Source organism: Rhinichthys klamathensis, unplaced genomic scaffold (genome assembly GCF_029890125.1).
Source record: "Rhinichthys klamathensis goyatoka isolate OS25496 unplaced genomic scaffold, OSU_Roscu_1.1 h1tg000191l_1, whole genome shotgun sequence".
In the NCBI taxonomy this organism is placed as follows: Eukaryota; Metazoa; Chordata; class Actinopteri; order Cypriniformes; family Leuciscidae; genus Rhinichthys; species Rhinichthys klamathensis.
Genome location: NW_026606717.1, coordinates 8,332,262 through 8,345,680, shown reverse-complemented (window position 1 = coordinate 8,345,680; position 13,419 = coordinate 8,332,262). Strand labels below are relative to the sequence as shown.

At 40.4% G+C, this 13,419-nt stretch overlaps 1 protein-coding gene and 1 long non-coding RNA gene across 3 annotated transcripts; both read right to left on the bottom strand.

Moving 5' to 3' along the window:
• Positions 1-3,579: 3,579 nt before the first annotated feature.
• On the bottom strand, positions 3,580-5,118 carry LOC130095537 (uncharacterized). The gene is made up of 2 exons (XR_008808122.1): positions 3,766-5,118; positions 3,580-3,726 (listed from the first exon to the last, which is right to left on the bottom strand). It is a non-coding gene; the product is annotated as an uncharacterized LOC130095537 (long non-coding RNA).
• A 19-nt stretch (positions 5,119-5,137) lies between these two features.
• On the bottom strand, positions 5,138-12,970 carry fgfr4 (fibroblast growth factor receptor 4). Of its 2 annotated transcripts, none has more exons than XM_056262290.1 (19): positions 12,777-12,970; positions 10,903-11,084; positions 10,677-10,815; positions 10,180-10,440; positions 9,994-10,083; positions 9,731-9,897; positions 9,490-9,613; positions 8,576-8,766; positions 8,334-8,472; positions 8,054-8,247; positions 7,804-7,949; positions 7,595-7,716; positions 7,384-7,494; positions 7,108-7,298; positions 6,325-6,447; positions 5,967-6,037; positions 5,594-5,731; positions 5,406-5,511; positions 5,138-5,314 (listed from the first exon to the last, which is right to left on the bottom strand). In XM_056262290.1, the coding sequence occupies exons 1-19, from the start codon at positions 12,865-12,867 to the stop codon at positions 5,138-5,140; spliced, it is 2,763 nt and encodes a 920-aa protein (XP_056118265.1). In that variant the 5' UTR covers positions 12,868-12,970. The 2 variants fall into 2 exon arrangements, with proteins under 2 accessions (XP_056118265.1, XP_056118266.1); XM_056262291.1 differs by having other exon boundaries at positions 10,903-11,075.
• Positions 12,971-13,419: the final 449 nt, after the last annotated feature.

The window sequence follows — 13,419 nt, the reverse complement described above, 5'->3', positions numbered from 1 at the left end:
TCATGGCTCTTCCAAGATTTATAATGGGAGTGAATAGAAACTGAGATTTTGAAGCCCAAAAAAGCGCATCTGTAATCACTGGCTTACGGTAACGGCTGTACGTGAGTCGAGTTCTGACTCGTGAACTAGACTCGCGTACAGCCGTTAGGATGGCTTGAGGGTGAGTATTATTGGATAATTTTCATTTTTGGGTGAATTAACCCTTTAATGAAGGCTGTGTTTCAGCTACACCAACACACTCTCATGGCAATTCGCTACTATTTTACGTTTAGGTGATGAATTCGTACCTGTTTATATCATCTCCTTACACCCACTGACGATTAGGTTTAGGGGTGGACCCTCATGCTTTTGTTTGTTTTTTTACTTTGTTTCCATAAGAATTACATTGTACGAATTAAATTGACATCTCGTACAATTGTTAGTTTTCTAGTTTTCTCATGATCGGATTGGCTACACCATAATAACCAGGTAAACCATAATGTGTTTACTATACAATATAGTTACAATTGCTTAGATTTTTTATCAATTCGTTCTCACCACTCATTATACGAAAGTATTTGCTCCTTCATTAAAAATAACATTTAGACACGTTTTGGCTAATAACAGCATGCTTTATGACCTGACCTGACATGCGCGGCTTATCACCACACAAAATAAACTCGTTTTAAATCCAGTGTTTCCCAAAGACACATAAAATAAATTTTAGCATTAACTCTTTCCATCCAGTTGTACACATAGCATGCTAGTGACTGAAAATCCCCTGTGCGGTCTCAGAAATGCTAAGCTCAGCTTTTGTTGTTTTTAGCAATTTTAGCTAAAATTAACTGAAAACAACAGCATTAATTGTTGTCTACTTGCAAACTGGTAAACTAAAGAAATGTCTAGGTTTACTCATTGTGAAGACAACTTTAAAGCAATTCTCTATTTAACATGTTAGTGTTTACAGTGTACTGAAGAGCTCATGGAGAGATATACGAGTCTGACGTCAATATCAACTGGAATGTCAAACTCTCCACTATATAATCCAGCAGCAATATATCTTCAACATAAACTCTGACGTATGCCAGGCCAGTTCTGACAGTCCATTTCAACGAAGAAGTCCAAACCTGTGTGTGGAAGCGTAAGAGCCAAAATAAAATGGCGCCATTTACTGGGGGATGTTTACCCTTCACACTTCCTGGCCTCACACACTCTGAGCATTATCCACAGAGGCTCTGTGTATAGACAAGTGTTCAAATACTTCCCTTGATCAGCAGATAGAGAGAAAGAGAAAACACACTCACTCACTCACACACACACACACACGGGCACACACACACACAGATAAGCCATTGTGCTCTCGTCCGGAGCACTGGGCTGAAGGCTAAGCGGTTGAACATTAACTTTGAACTGCTGGACGGTTAGCATGACTCAAATACAGCCAGTCCTTTACATCATGTGTGTAACAGTGAGAAACTATACAAGATTAAATATTCTATAACAAGAGAAATCATTTTTGTGAATGAGTCTGATGTTTGTGTGTTTTTCTCACTAAGTGAGGGAATGTGTCCTGATTAAGAGAGATTTTGTAAGTGTGTGACCTTAATTGGAACAGGATACAGGAAGGCAAACAGCTGATGTAATATTCTACAGTAATTGCTACATAATTACTCTGGCAGGCCTTACTGCACTACACACTGGTTTCTGTAGATAAAAATGACATTGACATAGTGTGCTTCCATGAGCAATGATGTTGCCATTGCCGTACGTTCTGTTATTACTTTGCTCTTTAGCAATGTCACTCCTCAAGAGGTTTTGATAATAAGATTGACAAATGATGCAATGTTGCATGCAACATATCAATTGTTTATCCTAAGTATATACTTTTCAGGGCTACACGTGTGCGAAAAGGAATATGTATCAGTTACGTATGGGAATCGATGGTAAAGCAATGATATCAGATTGTAGTAGTACTTTGATTTCCCTTGTAAAAAAAGTACACTTTAGCATAATTTTAAAACTTATTATGGAAATAATATACTTTAAAATAAAATTGTTAAGTGTAAATGTAATGTTTTTGGACACGTAAATATTTACAATTAAATAACATTTTATTATAGTTTAAATTTATATTAAATGCAATTTATGTAGTTGTAAGAAATGCTGTTTTGAAGTAAGTGCATCTTTATATGTAATTTCATAATTACTTCTCATTTATTTTTATTTTGTTATGGTTAAAGTGTACTGCCAAATGTACTGAGGCATTTACGATAAATCATTTAACACACTTAAAATTAAAGTAAAATAAAGTACAAAAATTATAATCTAGTACTTTACTTGTGCTTTAGTCAACAAATTAAGAGTATTTCAAAGATTATTACAAAAGTGCACTTTTTAAAGATGGTATATATTCATATATCATCATTTACCAGGTTATTTAGTGCACAGTGCTGCTAGCAATGCTACGTTTATGGGTTAAAATGCTTGAACTGATTAACTGTATACCCTGAACTTGGATAGATGCATGTTCAGCTACATTTGGTAGTAACTGCTTGTCTGACTGTGACTGGATCAACTCTACTTCTTGCTGCCAACCAACAATCAGCAACTTTTTTGATCAGTAACACCAGAACAGTAATTATGGTCTTGGGATGAGTCGAGAAATATCTCGAAGGTTGGCGGGCTTGAAACACATGCTTGCTTACAGTAAATGATTTGAAACGAAGACAAACTAGGCGGCTTCCAAAAAGCAATATCTCACAGAAGAGATTTGAATTGAGGTTAAGTCAAATTCAATCACCAAAGACGAAATGGACGCTACTGACGGATTCTGAAAGACAGTGAAAACTTACATCATTGATTTTTCGAATGAATTGCCTATGAATAAAAAAAAAAAAAAAAAAAAAAAATAACGAAAACAAGGTCAATTCTAGTATGTTTTGGCAGGGACATTTCCAAGGACAGCTCCGGCCAACAAAATCAGGGACTGTCCCCGGACAACACGGACATCTGGTCACTCTATGAACAAAAAAATGAAGTAGGAAGCCAGAGCTTGATGCAGTCCAGGGCATTTGGTAGGCTGGATTGGGCCTTTGCCCTTTGGCTAAACATGCAGGACATACAAAGAGGAGAGACGCCGAGTCCATGGTGAACAAACTCTTATCTAACCAACACCAGCTGGCTGAGATTGTCTCCATGGAGAGACAGACACATGTGGACTGTAGTGATAGTTATCCCGATAATTATCCCGTCTCATAATGGTTTGTTACACATGAGAGATAAGTAAGTGATGCAGTAGACTTGCGTCTAGACAATTTAGATGTTGACACGGAGGTGTGATCAGATAAGTCAATCTGCATGATTGAAGCAGATGAAATACTAACAAAGAATTGTGTGAAAAGAATGCATTGATCTGATGTTCATGGAACAAATACTGGCCTCGTTAAATAAAAATAAGCGTTTGATCAGAAATTCAAATCCCACGCTAAACCTACCCGTCACAAACCCGGTGGCTATAAACCTAGTTCAAATATTCTCTCCGAAATTCAAACATTCTCTGCTCACGCATTCACAGAAACAAGACACAAAAATGGCTCAGTATTTTAAATTATACTTTATTTAATATAAAACAAACAGTAAACAAATAAATTAAATATTTCTAAAATAATTCTTTAGAGGGGAAATTTATAATAACATCGATTGTTACAATGGGGGATACACAAATGGAATGTCATGTGTTTTATAATTCTTTGTACAATTTTTTATGGACAAAGAATGTGCTCTTACAATTTTGGAGGTGTCATGGACTGCTTAAGAGTTTCTTTCTTATTTAGAGGTCAAACATCACTGTAGCTGCCTGAAAAGAAGATATCGAGCTTTGACGATAAATCGAAATTGAACAATTTTGCTCTCATTGGGGAAATGAACCTCCAATTGTCCCAGAATATGCCCAAAGGGAACCGTGCGTCCCTGGCTGAGAATGCAAAGTACTGGGTAAATTAACTTGAGAAAAGCCATTGGCTTCTTATCAGCTTGTGGGATGAGGCTTTGCATTCCCTGAAGGACATTGCTGAGTTTGTTTAGAAAGGCCAGCATTAGCATTTGTATATTAAAAGATAGTGCAGGATAAAGATGGGCAGCTGGAGCCATTAGCATAATAAGGGGCTTTCTCATTTGCACACAGGCCTTAGACAGCCCCCCAATCACCCTAGCCAGCAGTCACACACATTACAGCTGCATGAGACCATTGTCCACCTCGGCCTATGCCAGGATCCCGCAAACAAGCCGGGGTGGTTAAAAGGTTGCAGCCAAACAATGGAGGATTCACCATTTGAAATCAATCAATATCAAGGCATTTCACATTCAGTCGAGTCCTTTTCTTCCGTACAGTACTGACAATTGAAGCGTTGCTGGTCCCCAAGTTGTCTCAGTTTGAATGGGGTGAATGGTCGGGGAGATGACCACGACAAACCATGCTTACCAAACGGTGAGGCATGAAATGAACAGAACAACAGGAAGTTGAGTGCTCAGAGGTTTAGCCTTGACAGTGTACAATGGTACGAGCAGCGAACAATAGCTATTGTAAATGTGTCGATTGTTCAGGGATAGCTTCAGAATAGATTTACATAATTTCTTCACCTAAGTAACACCTTCACTTTATATCATTTAGAATAATTTATAAAATGTAATTGTCTTCTGTAATGATATGTACATAAAATATTTTAAGATATTCACAGGAAATCAAAAAATCAGGCACTTTGCTGCCACTACAACATGCAAGATCCTGAGATTTAAGACAGTTTTTTTTTTAAATAAAAAATGTAAAATAATTTTATATAGAGAGAGATTTATATTTATCAACGCTATTCGCTTTTAATATCAAAATAAATGTTCTCTTTTTAAAAAAAAATCTGGTTTGAAAATGCTCCTGTATGCTGCTCCAATATCGCTTTCTACATCTAGCAGCACCCATTCAATAAAAACTCATGACCAGTCCTCTAGTAGAAATGATATGAGAGTGAAAATGATTCATCACCAAGTTTCATGGTGCCAAGCATCGTTATAATGTTCTTAGGCATAACAACAAAGGTGAAAATCCTTGTACCACTTTCATAGCAACATCTGATGTCCACAAGCTTGTGCCCTGAGCCAAAAAGGCCTATCGCATCGTCGTCTTGAGGTCCATCCGAGAGAGCACATCGTGGTAGCCAAGGAGGCATGGGACAGTTGATATAGCATCATGGGTAAACACTGAATCATTGTCTGAAGAGCAAGAGCTGGAGGTGTCCTCACAAGATGGGGAGTACTGTTCGAAGGGGGTGGATAGGTCCAGGTACTAAAAAATGTAAAAATATGAATGGTTTAGAGGTTTGGATACAAAAACAACATCTTGTGGGACTCAAGCTTTTGTTGAAACAGGCGTTTACCTCATCTGAAATGGACACCAGCACTCTATCAAGCTCTTCCACAAGCTGTTTGAATGTTGGTCTTTGTGTTGGAACCGCATGCCAGCACTCTCTCATCTTCATGTAGCTATAAAAGCCATTTGAATATAAGTAAATCACATTGAAGACTGAAATTAAACATGTTTTTTGGTGACCAGACTGATGCTTACAGTTCATGGGTGCAGTTGGAAGGTTTGTCCATTCGATGACCTTCCTTCAGCAGCTTAAAAAGCTCCTCTACCGGTATCCCAGGGTACGGCGATCCCCCCAGTGTGAAAATCTCCCACATCAAAACTCCAAAGGACCAACTGCGGAAGCAAGAGTACAAAAATGTCAGTGCACCATGTAGGATAATCAGCTTGAGCCGTTCTAAGTCAATCCTCTTGTTGAGAGCATATTTTAGTCATTAAAAACGTCCACCATCTAATCAGGATTAAACTATACTGGTGCATTCTGGTTAATCTGAACGGACCGGCATTCCAGCAAGGGGGATCCCTGCTCAGCTGATTCTTTGGCATAGCTGTAATGATTAGCCAGACTTACACATCGCTCTGGTGTGTGTAGACTCTGTCAAACAAGGCTTCTGGTGCCATCCATTTCACTGGCAGACGTCCCTGAAATTGGAAACAACAGGGCTGTGAGTGGGACAGTTAGCTGCCACACAGGCCGAGCCAAAGCACTCCACTTCCTTTTGATCCACAAAAATATGACTGCCCATTCTTTCGCTAATCCCCACCCCCCCTTTCCCCAATTTTCTTCAATTAAGCTTTCTGCCAATCAGTATGGACACATTACACATCTGTCTTTCAGAGCATTAAGGCATCAAACAGGGCCATGCAGTCCTGCTTACAAATGGGATGTCTTCAAAAGAGCAAAAAACTTGAATAGAATTGTTACTTACATTAGTGGTTTTTTTGTAGTAATCGATTTGATGCACTCCTCTTGCCAAACCAAAATCTGCGATTTTCATCACGTTGTCCTCTGTCACAAGAACATTCCTTGCTGCTAAATCTCTGTGAATGCACTGAATGCCAAAAAAAGAGATTTCTATTTAGTTCAAATGGCACAAACAATGTTTCGCAGACTCTTTTCCGCTTCTGGTAAGTAGAAAAACATGTTCACATTGAGGCTATAGAGTTTTGTTCCCGCAAACCAGATGAAACAGAAATTAAAGCTACTTTCTATATGAGGTCTGCTGTATAAATCAACATATAGCAAGCAACATTTGCAAAAGTTTAGACAAGCCGAACTTTAAATAGACTTGGACTTTACAGAAAAACAACACAGAGCTAGTTTCTGATGTAAATGCATGTCATTAAGTTTATTTTGGTTTTCATTTGAAATAGAAGTGGTATTTGAGGATTGAAAAAGAGGACGAAAAAGGCCCCTGGTTTGTGGCCCTTAATGGAGGGGTTTCAGACGACTGCATTCTTAGCAGGCCACAAAAAGCTAGTAATACGATCCAGTGCACAGGCGGGTCCGAGGGCCTGCTTGCTAACAGATTTATGGCAGTGCTAAAAAGGACAAAGCCCACAGAGACAGGATGGACACAGCGGTAAACACGACACACCACCACTCCACTAAGGAATGCTTGGCATCACGTGTCAGACAAAGAGACGTGTTGATAAGATGCGAGGGGGGCTGGTTTCAAACCGAAGCTAATTGAGCCCTGTCAGCAACTTACTCTTTTGGAGGCCAGGTACTCCATGCCTCTTGCCACTTGGTAGGCGCAGGAAACTAGGTCTTTGAAGGTGAGCTGTTCCTCAGGAACCTTGGTCACATCGAAGGTGTAGTCCATGCCTGGAGGTCGACGAGCTCTGAGGTATTCCCGTAGGCTACCCTTAGACGCATATTCAACCAGCACGTAAAGTGGACCTGATCCAGAAATATAAATTGAAATGAAGTCAAATGTCCATATGAAGTTGAGATGTCCATGAGTACAACCATGAGATTAACTTACCATCCTGTGTGCAAACACCAAGAAGATTTATGATGTTCTTGTGCTTGTCCATCACCTTCATAAGCTCCATCTCAGAGATGAGGTCTGCCAGGTCTTTGTCAGTTGCATCATCTAAAAAAATTAAAATAAAAAAAAGACAGAAAAATCCTTCTTAGTCTGAAATTCAGTAATGCTTAACATTTGAATATGATATCTATAAGTACAAACTTACCTTTTAGCATTTTAACAGCTACAGTTGCCGTTTGATCTTGATTTTCTCTGTTTATCCCATAAGCCTCAGCTCTCACCACTTGACCAAAACAGCCCTCTCCAAGTGGTTTCCCTAAAGTCAAACTAGCACGAGAGAATTCAAATAAATGGTCAGTTCACCATCATATAAAAGAAACATCTTTTACAGCTATGGTTGCTAGTGCTACTTACTTCTCTCTTGGAAACTCCCAGTCAGGGTCATAAGGCAGTTCAAACTCCATAACTCCAGCCAGCATTGGGGAACAACTGGAGGAAAGACGAGCCACCCTCATCAGTGACGCACTTGATTTTCCAGAAGAATTGGACTCCACAGAATACTGAAATAGGGTCCAAAACATACAGGATTAGAAACCAGAATGCTCTGCTGAATACCATGTTCTTGGGGAATTATCATGAGGTTTGTTCAGAAGTGTCATCTTACCTGTCTGCGTAAAGGAAATTTGGAGAGTTTCTGCACTGGGAGCGTATCAAACGGCTCCCGACTGGGATGAACCTGCATGCGGCATAGGACCACGATAACTATGGCCATCACCAGTGCCAGGAAGCCAGATGCATAGATGATGATGTCAGTGTACTTGGACTCCGTAAGGTCTATCTCCTTGGCCACGTCCTCCTCTGTGGAATTGATACATTTTCTTTACTTGTAACTCGAGCAATATTTATGATTTGTGTCGTCACTGTGTCTATACAAACAAATCTACCTAATAAGACTGTAAGCCAAGCAGACTGATGAGAGAATCCAATAGAGTTTCCCGCCAAGCAGGTGTATTCCCCAGCATCCTCCATTGTAATATTGGTAAGATATAAGACTTCCACTTCAGACATATTCAAGCTTCCTGTCTGAGAAGGTGGAAGAAACAATCAAAATGCTCATTAATTCCATACCGATCTGGTAATGTGATGTACCTCCATAAAAAAGTGTAATGAATGACTCGCTAAATACCTTCACGATCTTTACATAAGGAATGCCATCAGGCCCATAACGGCTGCCATTCATCTCTATGTGCTTTAGCCACTGGATGTGAGGCTGGGCGTCACTGTAGACTTTACACAGGAACTGGGCATCTCCACCCACTACAGCTGTAATGTTTTTGGGTAGACCAGCTTGAAGGATGGGTCTGTGTGGAGAGCGTTCTGAAAGAAGAAATCTGAAAGTTCAGTACTTTGATACTATATTCAAAAGATATTTATTGTTCTATCAAAATTCTCAACATCCCCCAAAAATAATGTTATCAATGAATGTTAACATTCAAAAGCATTTGAAGGTAGATAGTCTAAGGCACAGGGATAGACAAGCGGCACTTCCAATGCTGATCAACGCTCACTAATTAGTTCCATTAAGGGATTTTTAGAACCAGGCCCATGTATTGTGTCGCTTTGAAGTCGATGGGCTCTTAATTTCCTGTTCTTTCCCCCCTGTCTGCTAGGACACAGCAGTTGACCCCACGCCGGACTCTTAACAAACAGGTCTGTCACAGGTCAGGTAGAAAATTGGTCTGGACGCCTCAACCCACAGTGCTTCCAGGCACGTACCACAGACCGATGCCAACCCCCCAACCCGCATTCCCCTGCCGTGATGATATTTATTGCCCTTTTCCAGTGTAGTTCTTAAATATCTTTATAGACATGTAGAGCCTCGGGTGAACCCCGGTGCCTGTGGTGCAGCAGTGTGCCCTGTGGCTCTCTCTGAGGTGCATTTGGTGCCTGTCTCGCTATGTGACGCCACTGAGCTGCTGGTACAGGATCTCACTGATTTGATGCTTATTGCTTCTGACACTTGCTAAGCATGGCAGACTTGCGATGGCTCCTCGTGGAGCCAGGCGGCTGTCTAGAGCAGGCAAGCAGAAGCCCTCTTACCCAACACGTCCAAGAGGTAGGTGTGAGCAATGGACCCATATTTGTTCTCCACCACACAACTGTAGTTCCCACGGTCTGAGGGAACCACACTCTCCATGACCAGGCTCCAGTGTTGATGTCGTAGCTATGAACACAAAATGGTAATGTGTAAGCATGAGGCCGTGCTGATATTTATTGTGAGATTTTGAAAAGTTCAAGTTTGTTGGGATGTCTCCAACAAACCAAAATATCAATCTCTCACTTTGATGCCTCCGATCCGGTGCTCTCCTCTGAATTCTCTGCCATTCTTCAGCCAGCGAATGGTGGGAAGAGGGTTCCCTGTGGCAGGGCAGCGGAATTTGACAGTGTTTCCAGCTGGGACTGCGTAGAGCTTCTTCTCCATCCTTTGAGTAAGAGTCCAGTATGGTGCTAAAATGTAAGAAACAATGGTACATTTCAAGCTATCACTCTGAAACTGAAACGCAAGTAAACGCAACTGAATGTGTAGTTACAATAGACACTAACCTCTGGAGATGTAGACCTGGTCATTTTCAATCTCGGGACCAGAGTCATCAATACCATTGTCCTCATCATCATCTCCTGATCCTACAGCATCTGCAAGGGAGCATTAAGGGTTCAAGTTATTAGATGAACATTCAAAAGAAAGGGTTGTTAATGAGACTATTAATTTTCTTAACGGTCAGAACCAACCTGCCACTGTGATAGTGAAGTTGCGTAGAGCCTCTTTGGTGTCACGCAGCATACACACATACACTCCTGAATCTTCATAGGTGGCATCCGCAATCTCCATGACTGCTGCCCTTATCTGGATACGAGCATTGTGTTGCACCCGCATACCACCCTTGAACCACTGGACAGCTCCAGGACGGTTTGTGTCACAACGGAGTTTTAGTACATCTCCAAGCTCTAGAAGTAGATGCTCTGATGTTTCCTCAGTTGGCTCCTCTGAAACTTTTTGGACAAAACATGAAAAAGTTGAAAAAAGTTGCTAATGGAACCACTATCACACTTGAATGAAGCTTACACCTTAGCTGTGACCTTTTAACTACATTATGTGGTTTGTCCTACTAAATACTCGTAATATGGTTTTCACGGCAATAAAACGCCAATGGCTGACCTATCAGAGAATGATGGTAGATCAGCCCTGAAGATGAGAAGGTTAGATGTTATCAGATGCTATGGCTTACCTGATAAGACTTCCAGCCAGGCAGAGCGCGTTGTTTGACCAACTGAGTTTTCTGCCTTGCATACGTACTCTCCAGCATCTTTCACGGAGACATTCACTAAAGGAAGAATGTTGACTTTGGAGAGGTTCTCAAGAAGAGGCTGCGGGGGAAACAAATGTAACATTACTCCCTCTTTCTTTAAGACAGAAAATATGCACAATAGAGGATCTTTAAATCACTTTCTCACCGTAAGCGCTGTAAAAAATGGTGATCCATCAGGCCCCTGGCGATTGCTGTCCTTCTTGAACCACTGGAGACGTGTTGAGGCTGGCTGGTGGAGTTTACACACCAGTTTCACATGTCCTCCAACTAACACAGTAGCATTCTCAGGAAAACCAGGAATAAGAATTGGTCGAGAAACTCGGATATCTGGTGGAATGGAGAAAAGGAGGTTTTGAACAACGACTCCTATAAATAGTCTGTAGAATAAACCAGATTTATTAAACACTTCTAATTAACATAACTTCTCACTAATTGCTAACCAGAGCCTTTCTCACAGAGATCACCACTGTTTTGGAGCAAATCAGGCAAACAAAGCCACAAACAAAAGAGAGAACAGAAACACAATTCTTAGCTGAGAATGACCTAACTTTGACTTCACAGCAGTGTTTCTTGTGGCCCGGAGGTGAATGTGATTTTGAGCATTTGAGTGAAGAACGCCCCCTTACCAAGCTATGTCACCTCCAGCACTGAAGCATAACATTCTTCCACCAACACACTAATGAACTTCACTGAATAAAACTAGGGCCTGGCCCGTATCTGACCCTGAAGAGGGTGTGAATGGTCAGCAGGAAAATAAAGGACAAGCTAAACAAAACACACAAACACATGCGGCCACCAAAAATAGCCTGAATGGCTCCACTGGCAAACTTTACATGAAAAAATATGCCTCTTAAGGACACATTTTGTAGGGGTATGCAGTCTACATTTTTAGGTTTAGCATTTATCATACGGTTTATCATAAGAGGGTAATTTGCAATCATGAAGTAACACAGTACTAACAGGCTAATGAAAAACACCATTAGTCCAATAAATTCACAAAAGACTCGCGTTATTTCTGAATTTAAAATGTGCATAAAAGTTATATCAAATAATTATATAACTTACTAGCTGTAAATAAATCAAATTATTACTATGAAATGCTTGTATTTTTAGTTCCTCTTCAACAAGTTCATTTCTGCCTCTTCTTGTTCGTTTAGCTCTGCATGTCTCACTTGCTTGGGTGGCTCGGCCCATTAAAGTCTTACAGTTGTCAAATGACTTTAATTTCTCCTGGCAGGAACTTAGTGGGGCATTGTTGGGCTGCACCACAGGGATTTTCAACCTTTATCACCTTCCTAGCACTGTATGTAGCTCACAAGTGTTCAAAGAAAGATGCTTTTAACGAAGACTTTGCCCCAGCATTGACATGAGTCTACATCTTATCCCTTCATTCTCTAGACCTCAGAATGGTGCACTCAGGGTGAGCATATCAACAGCCAAACATAAAATGCCACATAAAGCTTTTAGGTAATCCTGTGATTTACAAAAAAATCCTCTGATTTGTATACATGAGGCTTTTTCACACAAAAAAACTCAGAGCCAGTTCTGTGTAAGTCTTAGTAGCTCTTGGAGATAATCGGATACCTCCCTGGCAGGTACAAAATCGAGACAACCCAGTGTTTGTACAATTAAATAGGAGACCCATCTTGCCCCAAACAACCCCCCCCCCCCCCCCCCACACACACACATCCCACAAGCCCCTGTTACTGGCACCGGGCCAGACAGATTTACACTTCCGAGCCTCGGGGCTTTGGAAGGATCAGGTAGCACTGTTTATGGCTCAAGAAAATACTGGGATTCTTTTACTCTCTAAACGATTACATCCTCTCCAACTTCCCCTGGACTTAAATTCTTCACAATCAGCTCGGCTCCTTTTATCATATATTGAATATTCATTAGATATTCAAACCGTTTTAAGTAAAATTCTAAATATTAAGTAACATTGACAACTTTGTATTTTATACTTGGAAAAGTTGGATTTGGGTGATATCAAATGAAATTGTTAATTGTAATCCATACCTTTTGCCCGGACTTCCCTAGATGTTATGCTTCTTGAAAACGCCAGTTCCGTGAAGCAGATGGTAATGAAAACCTTAAAGATGCTCAACATCTTGCTGAGGTAATGTTTGTGTGTGTGTGTGTGTGTGTGTAAGACAGCTGGCCAGCTTCAAATGCTGACTCCAGGCATTGGCAACCTCACTGTAGTCACAAACCTGAGAGAAAACAGAACTGATTTACAATTCACAGAAGCTATTGTGAAAGATGAACCTTTAAAATGACATTAATTGCATAATGCATTGCACATCCCAAACCTGCCCACTAAACCAAATTTGAAAATGAATGTCCTATACACCTACATCGTTGTTAGACATTGTCTACATCCTCTTGTACATGAATAACCCTCAGGTACGAATGTGCAGCAGTTAAGGACAGTTGTATATGAATAGAACCTGTACAGCGTGCTTTTGATGGGTCGTTTCAATATAAACACGTGAATTGGACCCGGAACATAGACGATTGCGACACCTAATTGTCCAAACTCTGAACTTTTAAAAAGGTATTTTTATACAAAAATAATGTATCCTACATTGGAGATTTTTCCACGTATTAGCTTACTCCGAATGTGCTTCTAAAATACTTATTTAAAATACTTAATACTCTC